This window comes from Leptonotus elevatus, chromosome 2 (assembly GCF_054856555.1).
Source record: "Leptonotus elevatus isolate MCC_2025b chromosome 2, RoL_Lele_1.0, whole genome shotgun sequence".
NCBI classification, from domain to species: Eukaryota; Metazoa; Chordata; class Actinopteri; order Syngnathiformes; family Syngnathidae; genus Leptonotus; species Leptonotus elevatus.
The window spans coordinates 13,404,600-13,421,387 of NC_141240.1; the positions used below are offsets into that span (position 1 = coordinate 13,404,600).

At 39.7% G+C, this 16,788-nt stretch overlaps 1 protein-coding gene across 2 annotated transcripts in view; it reads left to right on the plus strand.

The window, feature by feature from the left end:
• LOC147178498 (plexin-A1-like) overlaps positions 1–16,788 on the plus strand; it is a 221,003-nt gene that overhangs the window by 130,104 nt on the left and 74,111 nt on the right. For both annotated transcript variants that reach the window (XM_086067345.1, XM_086067346.1), the window contains exons 7-9: positions 336–489; positions 868–967; positions 10,142–10,256. In XM_086067345.1, coding sequence (XP_085923471.1) covers positions 336–489; positions 868–967; positions 10,142–10,256 — 369 coding nt within the window. The remainder of the gene's footprint in view (positions 1–335; positions 490–867; positions 968–10,141; positions 10,257–16,788) is intronic.

The following is a 16,788-nucleotide window of genomic DNA, read 5'->3' on the forward strand; positions in this document are numbered from 1 at the left end:
GTTTTGGAATTCACATAAAAAAAAAAGACAAATCACTTCAGTAAGAGTTAGGAGGAGCCAATAGGGCACATTCAAATCCAACTGACAAAAAAAAAACTTTCAACAAGCTGAAAAAGTGTTTGTGTCAGAGACTCTCTGTGTTTATTATTTTCCTAACCAAACAACAGTGTAGACTACGGTTAGGGTCACAAAACTCGGTCTATACAAAACCACAAGGTTCAAGGACCTAAATACTCTAACTTGTCAGGGGTTTCTGGAAGTCTTTCGTCTTCAAAGATAACTTTGCTCAATGCATGTTTAATTGTATTTTTTACCCTAACATTTCCTCCTCCCAGTTGGTACTTCAGACCCAAAATGTGCCCAGTCTGTCTGCTGGGGTAAACTGCTCTTTTGGAGACTTCGTAGAAACAGAAGGACGCATCTATGGTGGCCGGATCTTCTGCTTGTCCCCCTCTGCAAAAGAGGTGGCTCCCATCACACACAACCAAGGTAGTGTTCCAATTAGATTTTTATAAATATTTTGTTTAAGGATATATATGCTTTAATATTCTTGCCGCCCCTTCTTTTTGGATCAGACTGAATAATCACTACATAGGAATATAAATAGGTAAACAGAAAGCCTATTGATTCAGCTGTAATCTTTAGAGCAGAAACACAAAATGTCAACTACGCAAAAGTGGACACATACTGTGTACAATGAGACAGTTAACATTTCCAAATATATTGACTTGGATTTGACATTAATGAAAGGTTCATGAAACAATTCGCACACACTTACTGAAGTGCAAATGTCAAATGTAATAAAGGAATATTGTTAACTGAGCATGTCATAAAACGCGTGACTATTTCTCCAACTCTGACTCGTAGGTGACCGGCGTGTAATAAAACTGCATCTGAGGTCAAAGGAGACAGGGAAGACCTTTGCCAGTGTGGACTTTGTCTTCTACAACTGCAGCGTCCACCGATCGTAAGTTGCAGTTAGATTTTTTATTTTATTTTTCACAGTATTCAAACTCGGGTACGGACCAAAATTCTGCATTAGAGGTGGTCTTGGCATAGCTCCATGTACCCAACACAGTTCTGATGTGGTGACAAAAGCAAACCAAACTGCTCCAAATATTCACATATAATAATAATCATCATCAAGTTTTACTATAAATGGCAGGTGGTAGTCACCTGAACTGTTGCCGTTACCCGACATGTCTTTGGTCTATCATATATGCAGGCAGCACCTTCTCATACAGCTCAAGCAGCTCATTGTATTAAGTCCAAGATTGCAAACCCACAAACTGATTCAGAAAATAATGTTGATGCGAAAACATTCTCTGTGAAAAAATACAAATCCAAGTGACACATTTCGGACATATGCAGGAGGTATTAGCCACAAATGTGTACTATGTAACACTGATTAAAATTGGTATTATTGGCCTTAGTGAAGGTCTGGTTTGTGCAGCAAGAAGGTGAGTGGTGAAAGGCATTGATCCAAGTCCATAGCAATTATTTATGTAAAGCAATAGAGCCTGCAAATAATGGATAATGATAACGAGTGAATAGAACAGTTTGTGACCTCTGATTATTCATGATTGGGATTCAGGTCCTTTCTTAATTTCTTAATTACATTTCATGCAATTATAAGACTACTGATAGGTGAAGTGATAAATCAATCCCAAACCCTAAAAAAATAAGACTTGCGGTCAAGCTTGGGTAGCATGTTCTTTGGCAATAAATGCTCCCTGATCTATATGTACATCTCCCATACAAAATGAATGCCTTTTTTGGATGACAAAGCCAATTTGAGAGTGACAGACTATTAGAATAGCAAGTGCATGCCAACTAAATAAATTTACTTACCAGTGCAAGTTTAATAGAAACAAAAAAAATAAAAAATCTATACAATCAAGTAACTTGTTTTTGGTGTGATATAGAAGTTTTTGGAACCCCGAAGGGAATTCTGCAGTGGACCAGAGACTGGTAGTAAATTTTCATGGTCTTATTTGAACGAACCTGCTAGCTAAATGTTAAATAAAAAAGAATAACATTTCATGAAATAATGTAATGACTCCAGGCTGCTCCAGCGTGTGACTTCCACTGTAGTTTAGTTATGGCATCCTTCACTGTGTAATGCGCCAATGCAAGGAATTCATGTGCAAAGTATGAGCAGCTTATTTTTGTTTTCCCTTTTGACCAAGACTAGAAGATAAACTTTATTCGTCTGAAACCATGGGCTGACAGAATGATGTCTTTGACAGGCTCATGTAAATAAAATAAAAACAAAATTACACAGAAAAGAAAAAATAAACCACAAAAAAATGATAATAAAAAGAAAAAGGACCAGCAGCAGATCATGAGCAATGAACAAAGCAATCATGTACATCTTGTAAATGTGCTTAAAAACACACTGTGTGTGTGTGTGTGGGGGGGGGGTGCATACATTTTTTTTACCTCCTACACAGATGGCACATTTTCAAATAGAGCCATATTATAATCACCCTGATACACTTTCATACCCCCCCCCCCAAAAGCAAGATTAATAGAATCCCCCACAAAAAAAGAACACATACGTGTGTATGTAAATATATTGATCCTTTTCTGAATTTTCTGAATTGTGTGTGCTCTTTTTCTTCTCCATCCCTCCATTCCTTCAGATACTCATAATTTCATTCCTGCCTTTTCCACCCTTTCCCTCATTTCATGATTTCTTTTCCTGACCACGACCCCTCTTAGCCATCCTCTCCACTCTTCACTTTTCTTGTCCCTCTCTCGTTCATCAAGCCTATTTCATTGCCTGCACTCTGCTCTTGGCCCTGCATATATCTGCATAGTAATTGGCCGTTAATTAGCTCTAGCTGGTCTGTCTGTGCAGAATAATGGAGTGGGCTTGGTAAGAGGGATCACCTGGGCCTCTCGTCCGGGCCTCTAGGCCGAGCTGAATCGTTGGTCTGTTTTGTTGGTTTGTAGCCTTTTTTTGTTCGCCAAAAAAACAACAATAAAAAGCATTTCTATAGAAGCATTTTTTTTCTCATTTGATACTAGCCCCTCAGACTTCCCGTGGCTTCGTTAACCTACAGTGAAGTCACTACCTCAGCAGCTGTAACATAGAACCACATATTATACACTCCCCCCACCGCTCCCCTCCCTCTAGTATCAGCTTGCTACTTTTAATCTTTGACCTCGCCTGTAGGAAGCCTGGCACAGAGGCCGCAGCGCTCAGTGGTAGATAATGGAGTTGCCCCCCATGGGCATGTTGCAGGATGAGAGCGCACAAGAGCAGACGCACAACAGCTGACGCGCAACGGCAGGCGCGCGCGTGCATCAGGCTCAGATGCGGAGCAGCCCGAGGGCAAGCAACCCGGTGGGGCTCGTGCGCGGACTCACACAAGACAAACTGGAGCTACACACATTTCACAATGCACACAAACAGGTGCGCGCTCAGTCAGAAGGCCCTCAAAGAGGCAGAAGGCACTAAGTTGGCACAGCAAAGAATGCTGCTGGCTATTTGCACAGTCTTTTCCAATATTAAACATTTGTATTAACAAGAGGCTTTGTGTAAATTGTTTAATTTAGCATGCGGGAGGAGCAATATTGCATGTTTTAAAAGGAGGACAGAAAAACAATTGTGAGTGCTCAGAGGGAAAGACTGGGATGAGTAGGAAATTCCCTTTTAGAGAAAGAAGAAAAAGAGAAAAAATTGTATAACTGTCCTACCGATTCTGGTCTTTTGAATTTGGGATGGCAGTAGCTGAAAACCTGGGCTTTGGAACAAGACCAAAAAAAAAGGTAAATAGTTGTGTGAGAAATGCTAGTCAGTCAAGATGTCTTTGAGCAAAGCACCTGCACCCTAATCTTAGGTCAGTCTGTCATTGTTTGTGAGTCATTTCACTCTGGCAACTCTTCTTGCTTGCCTGGATGTGTGTGTCCTCAGTTTGTCTTCACGGGTGAGCTGGAAAGTACACCACAAGCGTTAACCTTAGTTTTTTAAATCAAAATTCAGAAGAAGAGAAAATTCCCAAAGGAAATAATATAATTTAAATATACTGTATTTACCCAGGAGGCACGGTGGGAGACTGGTTAGAACGTGAGATCGAGTTAATTGAACACTCCAAATTGTCCATAGGTGTGATTGTGAGTGTGGATGGTTGTTCGTCTCTGTGTGCCCTGTGATTGGCTGGCAACCAGTTCAGGGTGTACCCCGCCTACTGCCCGAAGCCAGCTGGGATAGGCTCCAGCGCCCCCCGCGACCCTTGTGAGGAAAAGCAGTTAAGAAAATGGATGGATGGATGGATGTATTTACCCAACCAGCATCTAAGTCAAGTCATCTGCATTTATATAGTGCTTGCAAAAAGCACCAAAAAAAGGACATTATACATTTACATTATAAATAATTTAACAGTGATTAAAGTGTTTTAAAAAAAAGTTGTTACATTTAATGATGATAATAATGAGGTTAGATGCCAACTTTTTTTTTTACATTATTTACTGTCATACAAGTGTAAAAAATAAGTTAATGTGTTAATATTGAAATTAGTGCTGTCAAAGTTAAAGTGTCGACTAATTAAATAATCACAATAAAATTACCGCATTAATCATGTATTAGCGCAGATTAATCACACTATTAATGTTGACCGCAGATGATTCTTTAGCTTGACAGCGGATGGTTACGTTAAATGTAAGTTGTGTTTGAGCAATAAACATAACTACTTAAAGTAAAGCAGGGGTGGCCAAGTTCGGTCTTCGAGAGCCCCTATCCAGCCTGTTTTCCATGTCTCCCTCCTTCAGCGCAGCTGAATCTAATGATCAGCTCATCAACAAGCTTTGCAGAAGCCTGATAACGATCCTGATCATGAATCAGGTGTGTTAGTGGTGAGAAACATGGAAAACAGGCTGGATAGGGGCTCTCGAGGACTGAACTTGGCCACCCCTGAAGTTAAGTATTTAATATGACATTCAGAATATTTGTGCACGTCATACTACTTTTTTTTGTTTTGTTTTTGTTTTTTTAATTATGCAAGTAATTAACCGATTAGAAAAAGAGGATGAGAGCATGCAGTGGATCAAAAAATGTTGAAGACGTCCACATAATATTAAATGTCGAAAGAATTAACATACAACAGGTGCTCTTCAAAATTATTTTTGATAAAAAGCCTTTTTAATTAAGTGATTAATCGTGATAAATCAGAATTCTAAGATGTGATTAATCAGATTTCCAAAAAATAATAATTGTTTGACAGCTCTAATTAAAATTTTAAAACAAAAGACGTCACAACAAAACACAATAGTGCAATAGTGACACACGTCATTGGCCTTACTGTGCATGAGTAACTGTGGTCTGAGAATTAAAAGAAGAAAAATGTCAAAAATGTTTTTACTTATCATGGTACACATTTCTTAATTTACCAAATATTCTATATTTTGTTTAAAAATGTAATAGATTATGATGAATGAAAGAAAGAGCTGTTTTTATTTAGTCAAATATTACGAAAAAGGACAAACATAGCAGCATGAATGGAATCAAATAGAAATCCTCAATAGACAGAATCCGCACTCAGTGAACCACGAAGTAGTGAAACTAATACCTTTTGCATTTTACTACTTGCTGTTGACTGAAAATGACATAAAATGTTCAGGGCTCACGTAACAAATAATCACGGCTTAGCTTGTAAAAATCACATTACCAAACCCAGAAAACAGGTGAGCCGTGATTGGTCGTCCTGAGGTCTGAGCACATGTGATGTCATATTCGGTCAAAAAGTGGCAGGTTGTTCTAGGTATTGTACATGAAAAATAATGAATGAAAATAATGAAGTATTAAATTAATTATAGGCAAAACATGAACATTTTACTGCTGAACATGGCTAAATAAGTAAAGCATTTCTACAATGGGCATACTTTTCACAAAAAAATTTAAGCACTATTAATAATAAAATGTAAAAACAAAAAACACACTTAACTTCAACAACAAATGGGACTACAAGACTGGACCAACCATCTGTGAATATGGAGAAGCGGACCACACCATGGAACACTATCTCACCTGCCCTCTCCTGCCCAACCCCTGTAGACAGAAAGACTTTGCAGAGTTCAACTCCCATGCAAAGATCTGTGTGAAGAAATGGGAGACTGCTATATAACACCATTTTGAAGACACAAAAAGAAGACTTAACGTCAACTTCAAAACCACTTGTTCAGGTTGCTACTTCATTTGAAATAATAGGGACAAAAGAACGCCCTAAAAATGTTCAGTTCCACTGCATTAGAATATAAAAAGTCTGAAAAATAAAAAGCTCAAAAGAGCTCAGGATGGTGTCGTATGTCAACAAAAGTCCAATGTTGTTTCCACCCTTCAGACCGATACAAGCTTCCGTAAACTTACAGTATGTTTAACACTTGCATCTTTGGAAGCTGTTTATGGAGTTTGCTGTGGTTACACAAGCACCAAGTCATTCCTGCTTGCTAGCGCTCCAATTTCCAATATGTGTGACCTTGTTTAATTAAACTGGGGTTTGAGACATGAGTACTTGCTGCTTTTGGACTTCACCGTGACAAGATGCAATAATATCTAATAATGAGTCTCCATCCCCTGCTGAGATCCTTCTCATTTGCTTCTATAGCTGAAGAGCTAAGAGCTAAATGCACCATTTCATGACTGCTTTGGATCCTCATTAGACAATATTTGACCGTCTTTCTCATGAGACTTTTGCAGAAATGTCCTCATAAAGTAATGAACTGAACTCAATGGCCATTTTGACATCTACAAAAGAATTCACATTTATGTGTGCGTGTGTGTATGGGGTGGATGTTGGTGTGGTTGGGCGTGCATTTATTAAATGCTTATGTTTGTTTGTTTAAATGCCTATGTTTTCACGTGAGGTGTGGAATTTGGTCTCAAAAGCAGATAGGACACGATAAGTTGAAAACAGAGAGCCTTTATATACAAAAATACAAAGTAATAACAAAGAGCAAGGCTGGATTCAGTTGGTCTTGAAGAAAACTCTTGACGGAGAGGCTTTGGCTAAGAACGTTGAGCGGTCTGGATGCAGAGAAACCTCGACATATTAACAAAAGTGTCACTCAGTAGCTCCAGTTCAGACCATGCTAAATCCTATATGACATAATAAAGGCATATATGACCAAATAAATGTTATCATCATCACAAGGGTCAAACACATGGCCATAATACAGGACTATAACAAGACATGTTCCAAACCAGGAAAAAGCACATTTGTAACTTAACTCATCAAAAATGGCAACACAATGAAACAGATTAAATTACTCAAAATGAATAAACAGTAGTTTCAAATCCAATCAGATAAGACATGAATTGTTGTGCTGATGTGTGATCTTGCTAACAAAGCAGAAATAAACTTTCCTACAAGGAAACAAAATAGCAGCAAAGCACCAGATCTGGCTCAAACAGCTCTTAGAATGACATACTTTAAACTAAAAACATAAGAAAAAAAAGACATTTAATTAATACTGAATATTTGACAGTGTAAAAACTGAGCAAACCAATGAATCAATGAAATCATTGTAAACAGTTAATGGACACCCTTAATAGCAGGATCATTTTGTCAGATTGCAAGGTGGGAACAATGTGGTCATTACAGTATAAAGGTTACTATTGAAAGAAAGTGGACATCTAGTGTTCTACTGCCATCATATACTTTACTACACTGATTTTGCAACCAACTTTTCATAAGGAATTCATACATGGCTTTGCGACCAATTCAAAATATTTATATAATTGATTCTCACCACAGAAAATGAGCTCAGAGAGGACGAAAATGTGTTTGACTTAACTCTGTTGCTTAGGCCTTGTAAATAGCGGCGCTGATGTTGGGGCGGGGGGGTGTTATTGACTCGAGTATAGCAGTACACTTATCCAGGCCAGTTGTCCAAATCAGTGACAGCTCCACACTAGAACTCCAATATCCAGGTGACCCAGAGGAATACTGCTACGTCAATGCAGGTGACATGCTGTGCATCAAATTGTCTCCCATTCTGTGTATTTGTGTAGCTTGCTTCCAAATGCCTCACACAGTGCGTACATGGATACACACGCCGGTGCGAGGAGAGATCGATAAACCCCAGGGTTAATAGTGAGGAGGTTCTGACTCACCAGCTCTCCTAACAAACATCAGAATGTTAGCATAACCTCAGAGCACCTCTCACCCACCCTATGGTAATCCGCTACCATTGATTGTGTATCTCATGCTGCAGCTCAGTCAGGCCTCAAGAGCTTATCGCTCCTTGTGAGGATCCAGCAAGAGCTGCAACTTCGCTTCACTTAAGTCGTCAACCCTACATTTCGATCAACTGAAAACTATCAACTGTCTTTAGAGTTTGAATAGTGTGGGTGGCATGGCTCAGTGGTAGAGTGGTTGTCTTCCATCCGTGAGGTTGTGGGTTTGATCCTCATCCTTGGTGACCATGTTGAAGTGTCCTTGAGCAAGACACTGACATTGCTGCCAATGGACCTGGCAGCGCCCTGCGTGGCAGCAGTTTGCCATTGGTGTGTGAATGTGCGTGTGAATGGGTGAATGTGAGTCATTGTAAAGCGCTTTGGGCACCATATGGTGTAGTTAAAGCGCTATGTAAAAAGCAGTCCATTTATCATTTAGTTGTCCGTGTCCTGCAGTTGGATGGTAACCAGTCCAGGGTGTCCCACCTTTAGCCCCAAGTCAACTGGGATAGGCTCCAGCACACCCTAGTGAGGATTTTCTGTAAGGTGGATGGTTGTTTCATCAAGAGTCAGTCATTGATATGGAAACATGTTCAACTATCGCAAATAGTTTGCAATCATTTCACTTTGTAGCATGTGGTACATCCAACAGTTTACAGTTTTACACAAGCTTAATGGGTTTGCACAGATTTCTCTCATATTGTCAATTAGTGGTAGCCATAATCTTGTTTTTGTCGTCAAATCATCTTCTGAATGTACTGTATGTTTTTATACACTTTCCTCCCTGATTTTTGAGAAAGAAAAACAAGAGGCATTCTGGGGGAAAAGGCTTATCTTCGACTGCCAGCTTATTGCACTTAAAGCCTCTAAGAATGGAGCATAAGGAGAGCAGAGTGGATTCCTCTGGTTTTTCTCTCTGTGTGATGTTTTCATCTTCCACTCTGGTCTTGCTGACAGCCCGGATAAAGTCCTAATACGCAAGACCACTGTTACACTTGTCATTTCAATGTCATTGCCACTTCTGCAGTGATGCACATTCACGCGGGTGACACACATTCACCACGATTTTCATTTGTATTTTTTTAAGAAAATATTTGATTGGTAATTGCACTTTTTGATCTATATTTCATTTTAAAGAAGAGCTGTCCTCTATATGCTGTTTCTAGAAAAGATGGAGCAATGCAGTATGTCTATTCAGAATAACGTGTTTATTCACTGTGTGTGTATTATCCGCACACGTGGAGGTCCCTTGGCAGTTTGTTATAAACGTGTAGACATGGACTCCAGCCATATAGATTGTGCACCTTTGTCGGCTTTTCTCACGCAATATCTGCATGTGTCTGCCAAAATATCAAAGGAAAGAAAACTCCACCCAAGTGCACAGTTAGTCCGGGTTTTGCGCTAGACTTGGGCTGGGCACGAAAATTAAGCCCAAAAAGTTAACTCTTTATAGAGCACCCATTGGAAATGCTTATTTGTAAAATTGCTCAGTATTTATGATAAGATATTTATAATATGATGTATTGTAGATAAATATACATTTTATTATAGTCAAGTTAAGTATACATTTTAATTATTAAATCATTACATTGCAACACTAATCAGCTGAGAGAGATTCCTTCTGTCTTATTTATTCTGCAAACATTGCAGGCATGTTTGTGTGGATCACATTTTTATTCAGACCCCATTTTGCATTTATTTAATAATGCACTTTGAATCTCAGCATTGGCATGTATTTTAACATCTTCCCTACTAGGTAGAGCACAACCATCCCTGTATTGGAATGCAAGTGCAAATCAAAAAGTCTTGCTCATTTGAATAAAATGTACTTAAAACACGCGGGTAAAAAGAAATGTCAGTTTTTGCTACATGTTTCCTTGATGTAATTTTTTTTATTGCAAAATGTGCACTTCCGTCTGTGTTTTTTCCATCAAAGCTGATCACATTCTGTCACACATGCAGGTGTCTGTCCTGTGTGGATGGAAAGTTCCCCTGCCACTGGTGCAAATATCGCCACATGTGCACACAGGATGCCAGCGACTGCTCCTTCCAGGAGGGACGCGTCAACACCTCACAGGTTGGTCGTTTCCGAATATAATCACATGCAAACAAACACCACAATAGCACCATTGATCTTGCTGTATTTATTTGTGAGTATTGATGGAAGTAAGTACATAAGTGTCTGGGGGAATTTGCTCAACTATTGTAATCAACATTTGTGCTAGTGGTTCAAATACAACCTGGTGAGTGCTGGCTACTTGCTCAGATTCATTCTTTCATTCGCAAACAATTATCAAAAGAAATACCTGCAAAATTCATGTGATATTTACAAGTAGTTTACCATCTGTCAATGTGAAAGATTCTCCCGTTTTCCTGGATTTGCCATTATTGTTGCTGTGCCTTTCTTGACAGCCTGATTGTTGAGGAGTTATAATGCCACCTGTTGCTTGTCTTGATGCAGATGTTGCCATGGCTACCAATCTCACTTGGTACACATGCACACAACATGTGATCTGCAGTGATCTACATATCAACATATTGTTGCTGAAATTATGGTTGTAAAATGACAATGAAAAATGCAGCCTGGTCTGTCAAATCAGTATGGATTTTTTTTTTTCATTTACACATTCTTTTATGTGTCCTTGTGTTAGAGGCAAAGCACACAATAATGCATGCAGTTGATCAAACAGCAATAGTACTGTCACATGTTCTTTTTTAGAATGAAGTTGTTCAAAAGATCCAACAATAAGCTAGGCTAATTACTTTTTGCACAAAATCCATATTGTTAGCATACATTGGTTCGCATGACAATGTGCGCATGTGCCATTGTGTGGCCCTTGCTGAAAGCCACATAAAGTACACACATTGCCTGGAAAAGTTCCCCCATGTGTCATTAGTAGTCACATGCCAGCATGATTGAAGTCACACTACACTGCTTGTCCTCCCAAAGGCATTTGTTGATGTTTCTCAGACTGACTTCACATCACAGTCGAAAGAAAAATTGCATCTATCTAAGCCACAGGAAATTAGTACTTGTACTATGCTATCCTCACAGATGTGCTTGGCCTCTTAAATTTAATTCTTCCCTGTCTCTTCCTGGATCTGTAAATATATATAAATCCACCATGTTGTGACAGTCGATAAAGACCGAAGCACATGAGAGGCGACCAGGCAGAAAATTGCTAGTTGGAGAAACACTCGAGCAGGCCATCAACAACAAATGTGCATAAACACAAACAGCGAGAGAAACAAACACCAGAAGGACAAACAAACACAGAAACAAACAAATTGTCTTTGCTCCACTGATTCCAACATTTAGTTGGTGGATCAGACTGGGCCCAGGGGTTGTTTCCTATGACTGCGTTCCCATTCGGGGATATTAGATCAATTGGAACATTGTATGAAAAAAAGCATACATACTGTACCATTTCCGTTCTTAGTGAGGTTAGTGTGGATGAGGCAATGCTGCCATCATAGCTTCAATGGCTCCCTTTAAAACCCCTTTATTAGCATTTTTATCGATATGGGTTCTCCCCAAAATGTACTAGAAATGTAATCAAATGTTGGTTATGCTAAAAACTGCTCACGAAAAAATCAAGACTTGCGCTATAAAGCATGACCTGGTATTGAAAATAATAAATTGACCTGTGGTGAAAAAATCAAATAGTAAAGAATTGTCAGCTAGGTTCTCACCAACCCTTCTCTTTGTCATCTCAGGTGATCTTTATTTATTTCTACGCTTCCACTGACGATTCGTGATCGGAAATAGAACATTTATAGTTGCTGGCCCTGGCACTCGCTCTTAACACACATAACCCCAGGGGATAATCTGTTCAGATAATCAGATAATTGATCACAGAAACGTAGTACATGAGATAAAAGTGAGAGAAAATTGGGCTGAAAATTGACCTGATTACCCTACCTTTACACAAACGTTTTACTGTCTTTTCCTGGAAGTTGGTCGGCCCCCTATGAGGGTCAAGGTGTTGCCGCATAGAACATTTTCAGTGACATTTTTAGATGTTGCAGCAGGTGAAGTAGTTGTCTGCACGTCTGCTTTATAGTCAAGGGGTCCTGGCTTAAATCTAATTTCAGATCCTCCTGTGTGGAATTTACATGTTCTTACTTGCGTGTGTCTTCCGGTACTCCAGCTTCCTCCCACATACTATTCACATGCATGTTAGGTTAATTGAAGCACTATATAGAAAACTGAATCTATGGATTTTTATTTGCCATACCATTGAAGAAAATGTTAACTGCAAATTTTACAAGGTAAACCACCTATGCAATAACTTCTTGTCACATAACAAAACGACAATAACTGCTGAAAAGCACACCTATATTTAATCCTTTAGTCATACCAACTGAGGTAATCTGATGTCTATCTACAGAACTCTGAAGATAGCAATTTTAATCAAATATAAATATTACTGGGACAGTCAACTTTCAAGTCTTCTCTGTGTAAGGATGTTGTTGAGTGGAAAAAACCCACATTGCTAATAATATACATTTACTTTTTGAAAATTGTGTTGGCCAATTGATAAATGCGGCACATTCCAGGAGTCTGACCTATTTCCATATTATAAATAGAATACAAATCAGTCTTTAATGCAGACTGTAGCTACTCTGTGGGGAGTCGAACCTGTGTCCTCATTGATAATCAGAAGAAGGCCATGTTGGGCTCCTGATGAACAGCAGGCAAACACGAGATAGGTGTGCCTGTGCCCCTCTCCGTGTTAATTACAGAATATATCAGTGTGATGGGTGAGCTGGCTTTATTTTCATATGTTTTTGTCACCTCACTGCTGCAGTAAACACAAAAATGTGCGCGTATGCGTGCACGTGTGCATCACAGCTCATTGTGCACCCCGTTTTGATCCGTACCAATCCCCTTCTCCTCTATCCTCTTGTTCACGCCATTAGCTGCAACACGTCAATTAGAAAGAGGCAGACGTCCACTCTTTCTGTCGATTAGCTTCACAGCTTCTTCTTTTTTTCATTGTATGCATCTGCTGGATCTCAGGCCGCCGCACAGCATTGGGCAGCCCAGCTCAGAGGCTCTGTGTCTGAGGCTGGCACCGAGTGAGCTTCCCTTCTCCCTCTGGGTCCGTCTGCTACTGATAGACTCGCTATGTGTGCATCCTGTGTGTGTGCGTGTGCGTGTATGTGTCTGTTAATTATTCAAAGTGTATTAAAGCTTAAAGATGCATCTCCAGATGCTTCTCTGATCGCCGCCGTGTTTAATGGAGAGAGACAGATGAGATGAGAAGCGAAAGGTGGAGCATCTGCAGTAAAACATATGGGGGAGGAGTTGTGACGGCGGCCTAGTTGCAAGCTTGCACACACCGCCAGGGGACTCCTTGATGAAAGTGTGGAGGAATTCTCCCTGCAAATTAATAAAGGCATGATTTCAATTTGTACTATGCAAAATTACCCTTTGGACAATTAACTGTGACAATTTTTTGCTGGCCTTAACAGCTCTAATTTGCTGTGGTCGGTTTTCTCACAACGTAGTAAAATAGTTTGGAGCTGAAGATAATGTTACATAATCTGTAAAAGGGTTATTTTGTTGAGGAGCTTCTTTTTCAGGATCACAGGGAGTCTGAGCCTATCACACTTAGCTTGAGGTTAGGGTTCACACAATTATTCACACAACTGTTTACACCGTCACTGAGTAGGTACCAAACTGACACTGCCTCAACAGTCAACTAATAATATAAGTAAAGCACCACACTGACACAAATTACAATAATGGTCTCTAATTTGGTAGACAGGCGTACATGCGCTCGGTCTAAAATCGCCATTGCTGCCTGTGCGCTTCTATGAAAATAGCAAAAAAAGAAAGAAAAGAAAACTCCACCTACCTACCACCACGCAGTTAGACCGCGCTTTGTGCTAGACTTGCAGTTCAATGCAATAGTAAGGATGTAACGATACCCAAACATCGCGATACAATATTATCACAATATGAACCTCACGATACGATATTCATCACGATATTGTGGGGAGGATGGCGATATTAACTCTTTGACCGCCAAAAACGTTTAATAACGTTTAGTAAAATCCAAATGAGTGCCGCCAAAGACGTTAAAAGACGTTCACTGTGGGGTTTTTTTGGGGGGGGGGGGTGGAAAGCCTTGGCAAGCTGTGCTGAAAGTATCAAGCAGATCGAGTTAGTATAATGACTATTTTTGGGCACTAGATGGCAGCGATGACTCTTTGGACAAGATCGGATAGGAGTCAGTAGAAGACATGAGGCAGAGCTAGAGTGTTGAGGGGAGAATGGCTGAGGAAGCGAAAATGGCGACCGGTTGCAAGCAGCTCACGCTTGAGCATTTTTTTCAAAGACGAAAAGCATCGACCAATGCTAAAGAGCACATTGATGATGATGATGGTGACTCCGAGGTTGACGCCGAAGTTGGAAGCGTTGACGCGGCGGCTTCGATCACGTCGTAAAGCCTCACCGGCTAGAAAACGTGCACAACCGAGCACTTCTGTACAGGCGGACGTTCAATCGGACGATGAAGAGTACCCCGAGTCCAATGTATATTCATCGGAGGAGCGGGTACAGTCTGATCACGGAGAAGACACTGGTTCTGGACTACGATGCCACCATGAAGTGAGTGGATAAGATGGATCAGAACATCTCTTACCACCCGGTATAGGAACTGAAGGACATGAGGAAGCCAGACGTAACACCAGGTCACCGTATCATGATCCTGAGAGTAGACTTGATGACAACATGGCCAAACAGACTTGATGACAACATGGCCAAACACACACTGCAGTATATACCTGCTACTCCCCGGAAAAAAAGGCCGACAAGAAAGTGCACGCGAAGGGGCAATCGCAGTGAAACTAATCTGTGGTGCAAATCATGCTGCGTCCCCTTGCACGCAAGGGAGTTTTACACAATATACCTCACAAAAAGAAAAACTGTGTAGTTGAAACATCCACACAATTGTAAATAATACCACAGTTGCACACATTTGTAAATAGTTTGCCAAGTTGTTTTGTCAAATTGTTACACTGTTGAATGTAAATAAACGTATTTTGCTATCAAAAAACACTTTTTCATTGTTGGTGGTAGTGTTTAGGTGTTGTGGCATCATTCATGGAAAAAAAAGGTGTCAAATTCACTAGAGTGCATGAAATAATATCGTTTCACAAAAAGCTTGATTTCTCCGTATTTTGGTCCAAAACAGAGCATTTGGATGAAACTAACCTATTTTCTATTGTTGATTACTGAAAAACGGAATAAGGTAGAAACTAACTTTTTTTTCTGATGAAAGATGAGAGTTCAATCTTTAATTTGGTAGTATCTGTGTTTCCATATTCCAAACACAACATTTTCTGTGGATCTTGAAAGATCAGTCAAAATGCTTAAATCAGCTGGCACCCACATATCCTCTTTTCTGAAAATGCTTGGCAGTCAAAGAGTTAAAAAAAAAGGTCACGATATTGCAAAAAATAAGCTCATACTAAAAGAAGCACAATATTGTGCTTTTGTACATAACAGCAATGCATTTAAACAACATACAATGTCTAATAAAATTTAATACTGCGGTACTTACTTGCTAGTGCATGCACACATCGAGTACCTACAACATATTGACTCGGTTCACAAGCATATTACATTCCTCTTCATCTGACGATTAGCGTGGATTTGAAACATAGAAGGACCAAAACATACCGTACGAAAATTAAACTGCACTAAAAAACTAACCACCAGAGGGTGCTAGAACTGCAAAAATGGAAATCAATGTGACATTTGTAACGGATGCGCTGCTTTTAATAATGTGACATGACGACGTCAATATCGTGGCAGTTTTAATATCGCAATATTGCCGTTATGGTTTCATCCCTAAACAATAGGGCCCAAAGTTCCCCCAAAATAACCACAAAAACATGTTGATATTGAAAATAATCTCATAAGAAACAATACCAATACCTAAATGATTGTCGGTGTTCAGCGTTGGCAGACAATGTTTCAAGTTTTGAGAGAATATATGAGTAAGCAATTTATGGAGAGTTGGTGGAAGACAGCTGTGACAGAGCACTAGACAAGTTAAAACGAATATGAGAAAGAATACCTGAAAATGGCAGCAGCAACATTAATCCTGAAGAGAGCCTGTGAAGGGATAGATGAGTGGGAGGAGGATGTGAGGCGTGTTTAACCATTCAGGAGTTGAAAGCTTACTTGAGGGTCATGACACGACCTGCGCCTTTGCTTCCTTAATGACTGCTTAATAATTCTCTGCCATTTACCTGACTTACTTTCTTTTAATTCAGATTACTGTATCTGCCGAGACAGGAATTATTCATTCCTATATTCTTACTGATTTTTATCATGAAATTGCTTCTTTGCAAAGTGATCAGGAAAGTACCTATGAGTTTGTTGAAATTGGGGGATGTCATCAGGACTTCTAATTACCCACACATTTTTAGTGTCAGCCTCTCAGCCTCCAATGGTATGAACTTTTTATGTTTTATCTTGGCTGCTTTACTGCCTTTTCCACCTCGCTCTCTATCCCCCATAGTCAGGGACTGAGATGAGTGGGTGGACTCTGCAAAAGAGTTCTTACAGTTCAAAGTGTCTTTCATTGAAT